The sequence below is a fragment of the Cyphomyrmex costatus genome, unplaced genomic scaffold (assembly GCF_001594065.2).
Source record: "Cyphomyrmex costatus isolate MS0001 unplaced genomic scaffold, Ccosl1.0 scaffold273, whole genome shotgun sequence".
NCBI lineage: Eukaryota > Metazoa > Arthropoda > Insecta > Hymenoptera > Formicidae > Cyphomyrmex > Cyphomyrmex costatus.
In genome coordinates, this window is record NW_017276833.1 from 598,480 (window position 1) to 609,767 (window position 11,288).

The window sequence follows — 11,288 nt, forward strand, 5'->3', positions numbered from 1 at the left end:
CCCCCCCCCCCCCCCTTAAATCTGCAGGGACCACCCATTTCGAAGTTAATTTTCGGATAATCTCGGAAATGCAATTATTTGTACTCGATACACTCTGTAGAACACGCTGCCCGAATCTGACGGACCAGAAGACTTCACGCGTTGCGTTTTAAAAGCGACAGGTCAACCCTGGCGAGCCAGTTCCTATTTGTAGAGGAATCACCGCGACATTTCCCGTTTCGTTGGTCCCAGAAACGCTCGTGGAGTGGATCATTGGGCCTGGTCAGTGACGAGGGGAACGCGTGATGTGGCTGTCAACCCGAAACTCGCGATTAACTCTCTTGGACCCGCGCGCGCATCGAGGAACGATTTCGAGAACCGATAGAATGCCGAGCGAGAGACGACAAGGCTGGCCGTCGACTTCTTCTACCTGCTGCACTTTAAACTCATACCCAAAGTTCCTGGACGTATACAGGAGGAAGATCAAGTTTGACAAAACATGTACAGAACGTGTGTACGTTGCGTTGATCGAAGCTCGAATAACAACCATTGCAGGACTACATTGAGGTTGAACAACAAACCCTTAAGCAAACGGTCTTCTGTTTATCTCAGAAAATTTCTTATAGGCTTTCTACAATAAGCTACCTAAACCTTAAATCTTCAGCTGTAAGAAATTGATTAATCACAGTCGAATGTGAGAAGAATAATTGATTATGATTGGTCGATTCCTTACGGCTTAAGACTTAGCCTAATACTTCATGTGTCGCACGACAAACTGTACAAACGTGATTGGCTGTTTGATAGGACCGAGAGAGATCCGAAGGAACTTCTCTGTTCTGCAGGCAATCAATAAGCTTAAAAAGCCATGTCATACGATACATGAAATATCAGCCTTAAAGCTGATAATGGCTTCTTGTAAAAAGCCCAATAAAGTTTTTAAATTCAGAGAACAGAAAGGATAAAAGGCGTAGCTTTTTTTCACGCGTAGATACGTGCATCACGGCTGGCAAGCTGCGTGTTTGAGCGCTCTCGGAATTACTTGCTAAAAATAAAAGGTTGAAATTATAGGAAACAATGGTACACGCGCGGGGGTGGCAGTCGCATTGGCAACGCGACGACGGCAGCAGACACACGAGTTGAAACTATACATCAGGCGGGAAAGTCCTGGGCACAGTATAGCGAGAGGAAAAAACGTACGCGCGACGACGCGCGTACAACGACGGGCGAAAGAATGAAATCCCTCTGATCGATTCATCGATCGGATCGAGCAGACGGACAGAAAGGCACGAAACGAACGAGCGAGGAACGCGAGGGAACAAACGAGGAGGGGAGGGGAGGGGAGGGGGGAGGGGGACGAAGAAAGTCTGGGGCACCTGCGCTTTCGAACGAGATCTGCGATATGATTTACGGCATTGAGGTATTCGCAGTTTCCTCCGGCGGTGTCATAATCGGTTTTGTATCTGTCCGCGCGAGAGAGCCGACGAGCGGTACGGGCCGAGCGAGCAAAAATAAATGGCAATTAACATTCCTCTGGCATCTCGCTGCCTCTCGACGGGACATCACGGAGAGTCGAGAGAGAGAGAGAGAGAGAGAGAGAGGGGGAGGGAGAAGGGGGGGAGGCGAGATGCTGTGCTGCTCAGGGCCCCTGGACGGGGCCCACGGCACGCAGCAGGGTGGGGGTGTAAGAAACGGAGCCCGCGCGCCTCTAGGCCGCCGGCACGACCAGGCAAAGCGCGGACTTATCCGTCCGAAAAATGTTAGATTCGAGCCAGAGACGCTCTTTCGTTATGACGCTCGAAATTCGTGGAATTCCTGGACCGCGAGGTCGCTCCGAACTTTCGAGTCTTTTTCTCTCTCGATGAGTTACGAGAATGTTGATGACGATACTAGCCGAGTATTGATACTTTCACCTCGAAATCTCGATTACTCCAACGTGATTATTATATTATCAAAAAGGATCGATAAATACTGTGATATTTTTGTTTTACTTCTAATGGCGTGAAACCAAGTTATTTTTATGTAGCTTCGTTATTATCGACAAATAAATATTATGGTATCATAATTATTTCAAATATTATAAAGATAAAAAATTATGACATAATTAATAAGACACTCTCTTATAATAATTTTTTAATTTACTTGTTATTATCGAAAAAGTTATGTCGTAGTTATTTTGCTTGATATATTAGAATCCCAAGGAAACTTACGTCATTAGAAAGACATTGTCATTTTTCTTTTGCATCGTAATGCAAAATAAAAATTTTCTAAATTTCCCGTCTTGAAGTGCTTACAAATATCGTGGAAATATTATGGATTGAGATAAACTGCAGTGATCATATATGGAAAAAATGCAAGATTTATGATTTAGTAATCATTCAATACTCGAGGAATTTTACTAATTCATCGTGTGCTTCAAACGCAATATATGCTAGATATTAAAATGCCATTATCTCATAGAACAATTATTATTATAGTTCCGAAACAATCTCTTAATCTAATTGTAAATAATAGATATATAAGCAATAATGAATAGATAGATCTTATTAGACAAATTTACGCTGCTGATTGTCAGTAATCTTAAACTGCTATTCAATTTTAACTGCATTTCTTTTTTAACATTTCGGTCATAACAGCGTTACAAAATAAAGAAATTGATTGTAGAGGCGAAACTTTACGTAAACCCATTCAATCAAGGTTAATCGTGGCGCCTCTGTTAATTCTTATCTAAACATTCGAAATTCCTTACGGTTACGCCACAATTCTCTCATAAATATGGCTACACGCATACATTATCAAAACATGAAAAACATGTCGTCATAAAGACATCATCCGCGAACTATTTTTTATATTTCATTTAATTTATATTTTATACAAAAATAACAGATAATAAATCTTTTATTTAACAATTCGTATTTCAACGAGATAAATTATGAAAAAATATAGTTACAAAAGACAGAAGAAAAAAGTATGGACAGTATTATTTTTATTTAAAAAACACTACAAGTTGTATAAATTACAAATAAAGGAAATGTATACCTATAGCTATAAAAAAGACTAAATGTAGAAGTCGCGCGAATTCTGTTTCACTTCCGATTCGATCATAAATTTAATGACACACTTTTAACTCCGAGATCATTGATTTATTATACTGCACAAAAGTATCACGTGCAGATTCCCCTGACATATATGCGTTTCACGCAAGAGCAATTTTAATATATTAAATGGTATGTGCAAGTCGATTCTAATATACATATTGGCCGGAGTCGAGCATTCGAGACATCGAGACATGTACATCCATATTTAGTATTTCTGACTTTCTATAAAATTTCTGTCTTTATATAAAATCGAGAGAATATAAAATACAGACAGCAGTGTTTATATACAGGGTGTCATTAACCAATTAAATCACTTACCAAAAGCAGGTAAAGTAGATCGGAACTGAGTCGAGAAGTCTTATACCATTTTGCAGTTCACGCAATATTTAACGAGATATTAGACCTTAAAGATAGCCGAATAAACGCTCGTTCTCGTCCGGCCTACTATTGCCGAATATCCGTCACCGTTAGGGCCTTGGCACACAAAAAACTTGAGGCGGAGTACGACGTAAGCAGTAAGGAAATCAACGTTGTGTGGATTTGCTACTGCTTAAGTTACGGCCTTACGGCCTCTACTGTGATTGGTCAATTCGCTTACTGCTAAGTCTTACTGCCTTAAGCTTTTTTTTTTTTGTGTGCCAGGGCCCTTACTTTGCGCGTGCGGGGAGTGGGAAGCGCCCCGCGTCGCGCACATCGCCATAAGCCTCTAAACCCGGACAGCGCGCGCCTCGTCGGGCCATCCCCGCGCTTCACGACCCGCGCACATAGAGAGCGGATTGAGGGGCGTACATGCTTGGCAGTAGTAGACCGGACACGTTTATTCGGCTATTTTTTTAAGGTCTAATATCTCGTTAAATGTTGCGTAAACTGCAAAATGGTATGAGACTTCTCGACTCAGTTCAGTCTACTCTACCTGCTCTCGATAAGTGATTTAATCGGTTAATGACACCCTGAATATGTGTGTGTGTGTGTGTGTGTGTGTGTGTATAAAATGCTGCGATCATTTAAAACTTAAAAGAATTTAAACAATTCTTTACAAAAGTATGTAATAATACGTGTTAAATTTGAAAGAGTTAATTAAGGAAACCAAGAAGCTATGTGACACACTTCATAATATTCGCAATAATATAATAATTTAAGTTCTCACTAATTATAGATTTTCACGTTCGCGTTTTATAACACGTAGAAACGCCATTTTTTTTTTTGCAAATTTTCTACAAATTATCTATGCGGAAAAAAATGTGTGAGTAACTTTTACCTTACAAATTTTACTTGCCTTGAAAGTAAAAACTGGAGAAAGAAAGTTACAATTATAATAAATCCATTCAAACAATTGTCTCACAGTGAAGTAAATTCTGTCAGGGCTGAATAAAAAAAAAAAACATCGATAAAACAAACCCTATTGAGATGTACGATAGTTTAAAAATTAAGAAATAAAAAACAAAATTTACTTTACAAAATATAAAAAATATCTTACAACACATGGCTCTATACGACGATCGCTTACTTTCCAGAAAAGTAAACTTTACCTAAGTGGGTCCTTTATATAGATCTGCCAATTTCCTAAAATTTGAACGCACATTACTTTTTTCCTTTATTATGCATCGTACAATTCGTACAGATCGCGGCGCCGAGTCGTGATGAGACGCTACTGGCCCACGGCTTTTATCCGTCGTTGGACGAGTGCGGAGAGCCTCGTCACGATGCCGAGGAGGAGACAGGAGAAATGAATAAGAGAAAGAAAGAACGGGCAGCGGAGAGGGCTATTTGCATCGGAATGCAAGCCTCGGCTCTGTCTGCGTTACGCTCGCGCGCTAGTGTACACACACGCATCGTGTGCGTACGACACGTACGTAACGCGTAAAACTCCCAAGGAAGGAAGCCGCAAAATTTCCCTGAGTTCCTCGCATGAAACCACTCTCCCAAAGGCGCCGGTAAATTACCGCAAGTTTTTCCGAAAGAACGAAAAGATTAAATTAGTAAAGATCTACGTGCATTAAAAAAACAGAGATTACCCTCACTTAATTATTTGCGTTCAGTGACGTAGCGAGAAAAATGTTTCGGGAGGGGGAGGCTGTAGAAATTAGTTTTTCTTTTTCAATGTTCCTTTTTGTACTAGTGACGCATTTGATAAGCATAAACAAAAAAGGTTCCGTTTAAAACGTTAAATAAAAATATAATTAATTTATTACGAAATTACAAAATTACAAATTACAAAATTATACTTTTAAGTCTAAATATCTCAGAAACTATAAGAGTCCGCCGCCTAGTTGTTAAGGCAAAGTTACTCAGAATCATGACCTTGACAACATATGTCAAGGTCAAGGTCATCGGTGAGGTGTCCCCTAATCTAAATAATTACCAAAAATGGTTGTACCATTTAAACTTATAATTATACAATGGTCCGCAGCTTCTACCACATTATATTATAGTTTATATTTCAAGTATATAATTTTCTCCGTGCATAGAAATTCTGTTTAGCCTCATTAAAATGCCATTCTAGTTGAGTATTTTTATTAATTTAACCAGAACTTTATTCTCAGTATACAACGTAAATTTCATAACAACATCCTAAAATTGTAACAATTTTATGTAATGCAATGTGAAAAATTCCAGTTATTTATAAAAATGTTCTTTAAATCGAATAGCAATAGTTATTATAACAGAAATGCATTTTATAAATTATTAATTATAGAACTGAAAAAGAAAATCTGCAGTTTTGATCTATGAGTTTTAATATTTAAGAGAAAAAAAAATCTGCAATGCTATCGGAATTGTATATCTTTGATGGGAATGTTGCTCGGAATATTTCAAGAATTTTAAGAATGTGTAAGAACCTACAAATTATCTCTTAGCAGCGATCTGGGTTTGGATATCTTATTTCTCACGCATACATACGCACGCGAGGATTATACCGCGTTGCTTGTTAATTTGAGACGCTAAAGGATGTATCCGAGGATACACGCGCTATACCATTCCCGCGTAAACATGTTTACCCCAATAAACATGTTGCGCTCGAAACACGGTAGATATATATTTAATACTAGAAACTCTCAATGAATTAGTTAAGGGAATCAATGACGTAAGTAATAAATTATTGAGTATTGTATTGTATACGATCAGTGGTCCCAAATTGCTCTGTTTATTATATATACGTGTGTACATCATATATAAGTATATAAAATTTTGGTATATCTTTTGAACTGAGGGTGAGCAAACGAAAATACCAACTGAGCATTCGTGAGAAAACGATGAGCAAACGAATGCAAGAAGAAAAAAAATCGATTTTTTAATATTGGGGGGCTAGCTTCACACGGGTCTGCGTTTTTGTGTTTATATAAAAATGTTGAATGCGGAAGTGAGCAAAATTTCATCACACTCGAACATTTTGAGAAAGCTCTTAAAATAGGTATCTAAATTTGTATCATATTGTTTAAAATAGGATTCTAATTTCAACATTTCTATCAACGTAAATCATTATTTTTTAATCTCTTGATAAAAACTTTATTGACACTCTTATTCTTAATTCTTTTTTTATATATATAGGTCCTTTTTTAAATTAGTTTTTAAATTACAAGCTTCTTCCCTTTTCTTTTGGTATTATCGTCATAGATTGAGATTAATTTGTATTAATTTTTTAAATTAAGTCTGAACCTGCCAGTGAGATTTGATTTAGACATCGAATATAGTGTTCTCAACTTCGATTTCTCTTCATTGTTATTAACAATAAGTATTCTCGCTTGAAAAGGAAGTATTCTCTCGAAGAAAAAGAGCTCGTGAGTAGTAATAAGTTGTCTGCTTGTCAGCTTGTTTTTCTTACGATGTATTCAACTACTATTTCCTATTTTCCTACAAAAGAGATTCCGCAAATTTCCTAGTCTATATTTTTGCTCACTTTCTTATTTACGCATTTCTTCTTTTATATCACAATAAAAAAAAAACCACTCATTTTATTTCAATACAAAAAACCTTGTTCAGTTTTCGAATTCATTTAAACCTTCTATCTACGCAGATATTTAACATCTATAGACAACATCAAGAGAGTTTGTCCTTTTTTTTCAATTTTTAATTTCAGGCACTCTCGCCTTTTATTATTTCAACTAATACACAATCTAAGCATAAAAAGAAAAATGTAGGTATTTCTTGTGCAATCGTCTAAAATATCCGCCTTCTTCTCGAAATCATGTGAATTTCACGCCACGGCGCGGTGCGAGCAAGACAGCAGCTGTCGACGACGAGAGGGGGGAGGGGGGGGGGGGGGAGGACTTTTGGACGCAAGGGGATCCCGAAACTAGAATCGCGCGGCCCCAGCAGCCGCATAGGCAATCTCTTGAAAATCGACGATGACATCATGGCCGCAGTATTTCGCCCGAAATAAATATACCGTACATCGACATTCCTTCCCGCCTGCCCGGAATCCGCGTCGATACCGCGCCACGCCGCCGCCGCGCCGCCGCCGCCGATAAATATTATTATCGTATCTTTCGTTTGTTCTCAGATTAAAGCCGGTATTCCCTCCTTCCTTTCTCTCCCCCCCCCCCCCCCCCCCACTTTCTCTCTCTCTCCCTCTTACCTGGTGCACATTCCATCAAAAATTCCATCAAATAATACAGCCGCGCGTGACGTAAGACATTCCGGCGCGGGTCCAGACTGGCGTCAACGACGAAATACCAAAGTACCTCTCTCCGCTCGCGAGCATTCGGAATTAGCTACCTGCAATTCTTTTAACTGTGCATCATCAAAGAAATCTCTATCGTCGCAGCAACGCGATCATAGGTATAATAAACGTATATATTATATAAGAAAACGTATATATGTTATATTAGTTACGTTGTTACGTTAACGGTCTTGAATATTGTTTATTTACGTGCCTGAAAGAAAACGTTCGTCCGCTTCACATATACTAGCTATTGCGAGGAATATTACTAAGGCTACGGTAATCCAATTGATACTTGCGCGTAAAGCAAGCGATCCGGCCGAGGTAATATTTTTCGCAATAAGAATTATTATTTTCAGATTTCAATATAGTTATTTCAACATCGATATAAGATGCCAAAAGGGCATTAATTAATTATTAAGTTGTTAAACAATTTAATTCGTGATAGTAGGTTATTAGAGTTGCGTTTCAAGATCAAAATCTATAAAAAAAACACTATTCCCTTTACTTGCATCTTCACCGGCAAAGATCGTTAAAAAATTTTTAACATCCTCCTTTCCTCAACTTTCAATAAACCCCCATTAAATCTGGACTTCCCACCATCGAAAATCAAAGTGGGAATTGGTCAAAAATTTAGTGCTTCAATAATATTTTGAAATTTTTTTGTATTTTGGATGAGTTGGAAACCGTCAAGTATTTTGTAAAGAGAGCAATTTGACGTATAGCAATGTAAATTACTTATTATTGTAATATTACAACAAACACTTGCATTTAATTGTTAAGTCGATAATATTTCAAAACTATACGTATACATGCGTGATGTACGGATATTGAAAAGTCAACAACTTTCCAGAACATTTTACAAAATATATAATATGGCAAAAATGCAAGGGTTTCACAAAATTCTTTTTTTAATTAAAAATAAGTATTTTGCATTTCTAATATTTTTTCCGTAGTAATAGGCAGTAGAAAGTTTTTACTGATATAGCTCGTTTACCTTAAACATAATAAATAATACTTAATAAATTCAGTTTTTGTTAGGTATATACCCTACACACAAAATGCATAATTTTTTGATAAAAATATGGAAAATGAGAAACGATATTAAAAACTATGATAAAATGAAAACATAAAAAAACATCAGTCCTACTTTCGTTATACGATATACTTTCAGGAATTCTCGGTAATCGTGAAGTGCGAATCACGTGATTACGAGAAAAATCACAATTTTCGAATAGCATCGCGTTTAATCTAATGTGTATGTAATATGCGCATCCTATGGGGATAAGTATATATATATACAGGGGAACACCGAACGCGGTTAATCGCGTGCTGATCTATGCCGTCGTACTCATGATATGGAGGGTACGCCGAATGACCGGAAGTAACATGATTTCTCACGGACTGACTTCCTGCCGCCCTCGCCGACCCTCGTTGAAATTCCACCAGTTTCTCCCCCTCGCTACTTCACGTCCGTTTTAATCTCGATAGAGCGAGGTTCATCGACACGGCGGGATCGAGGGGAATTGGAATTAACGGATCAATTCAGCTTTTGCGAATGGTAATTTAAGGGAAAATTTATGATCAATTGTTTTCTGTACTTACCTCGAGTACGTCATGTGCAGTCTGCATGTAGTCGCGAAGCATGGCTTCTTGAATAGCTCGCCATTCTTGCCTTGGATCTTCCAGTTGGGTTGTTTCTGCGAATATCAGATCCAATGACACGTTTAAAACAAAGAGACTCAATAAGTCTTATTAATCAATATTTATGACACTCTTAATAAAAATTTCTTAGGATAAATGGAATATTGTGGCTACCACCTTTAATATTATTTCAAGGAATCTATATAAGCGTATAATAAATATTATATTATATTGTGTTAATATTATATAAATAAATTAATAACATTAATTAATATAGGTAGTGATTATATTATATAGTATCTAAAATTTAATTTTTTTTTTAAAGCAATATAACATTTTTAATCAAATTAATTTTCAAAATAACGTAATAATAAAGAAACGCGACTCGATACAAAAAAAGTAGTACTTTTATTTATTTTTAAACATTCGATATTTCTGCAAACTTTTTTTATCTTTTTCAACCCAATCAGACAAAAAAACGTACGCATAAATTCACGCACGTTACGACACAGATATGTGACATAAAATTACAAAATAAAATCACTTCTCGTACGGTATGTATGCGACCGTTCTTTCTGCAGTTTCTCGATCAGATAGCAAAAGCAGAATAAAAACTCACGATTGACATGATTGATGTAGTAGGCGCCTACGTGTTTGTCGTAGGCCTCCTCCCAGCCGAGGGGAAGTTCATTCCCGATACAATCCGCGAAAGTCTGTGGTTTAGTAAACCTATAACACACAAAAAAAAAAAGAATTAAAATATCATATCATATCGTAATATTATGATCACAATATCGAAAAGAAAAATAGCTGGAAGAATCAAACATTTCTCTTATGTTCAGTTGATTAAAAATAGAAAACTGATAACTTTTGTGATCTGTTTTATTGGACAATAACTGTCTAATGACTGAGCGAAAAAAAATCTGTTTAAAGTTAAATATATATAGATTAAAAAGATATTGGAAAAAAATATATAAATTTGGAGAGAGAGAACAAATTTATATTCTTTTTTCCAATATCTTTTTGTAATAAAACAACCATAATAAAAAAACCAACACTTATATTGTCCAGTATAGCTACAAGAATATATACGAAGTTTCGCAAAATTGATAAATCACTTCGATTACACGGTGACTTCTTCGAATTTATGGATGAAGTCCATAAATACACTTACGAACTTACACTCATATCAAATCAATCGATAATCTCGGGCAAAAAAGTTCGTCTAACCGAACTCCCGACTTATATCACACTTGATTAAATAAATACGATAAAAAAAGTGATGCTCGAGTGGATATCATACCGTATCAATTGTTTGTTTGTATTTATATGTTGTTATCTTTACGTTATAGGGTTTACTAAAATGATATAAGCAGCGATAACTTCAAAGTGCATTACGCAATATTTTTATTCTGTCGAGAAACTTTCACATTATTATTTTGGAATTTTTAGGGAAAGGAGGTTTAAGAAAAATGTACAGATTTAATGTTCCTCGAGGGAGAGTTAATGACAAGGAAGAATATGTTAGGATAAAAACAGAAGAGAGATTTTTAAATATATATTGAATACTTAGGGCAATTATGGCTGTGAAAATAGTACAAAATATTGTTGAAGTTATAGAATAGGATAAGAAGAGGTTATTTTATTTCTGGAATTATGTATTACGTCAACCCCTATAAAGATAGCCCCCATTATTAAAAAAAATAATTCTTTTAAAGAGTTCTGGATAGATTTCGAGAGTTTCTGGATAGGCTTAAGAAATAGTTCCGTTTAAGAAAGTAAAAAAAAAAACGTCATTGAAAAACCCGAAATTGACACCTAAAGAAACAGCCATAACTTTGAAAGTATCATTTTTTACACAATTTTCTCATTATAAGATATTTTATAGAACTCTGTGGGGGAGGGGGGGGGGG

At 36.5% G+C, this 11,288-nt stretch overlaps 1 protein-coding gene across 1 annotated transcript in view; it reads right to left on the reverse strand.

The window, feature by feature from the left end:
• LOC108774769 (WW and C2 domain containing protein kibra) overlaps positions 1–11,288 on the reverse strand; it is a 71,084-nt gene that overhangs the window by 35,679 nt on the left and 24,117 nt on the right. The window contains exons 2-3 of the mRNA XM_018540954.1: positions 9,995–10,104; positions 9,337–9,431 (exon numbers count right to left, since the gene is read on the reverse strand). Of these exons, the coding sequence (XP_018396456.1) occupies positions 9,337–9,431; positions 9,995–10,104 (205 nt within the window). The remainder of the gene's footprint in view (positions 1–9,336; positions 9,432–9,994; positions 10,105–11,288) is intronic.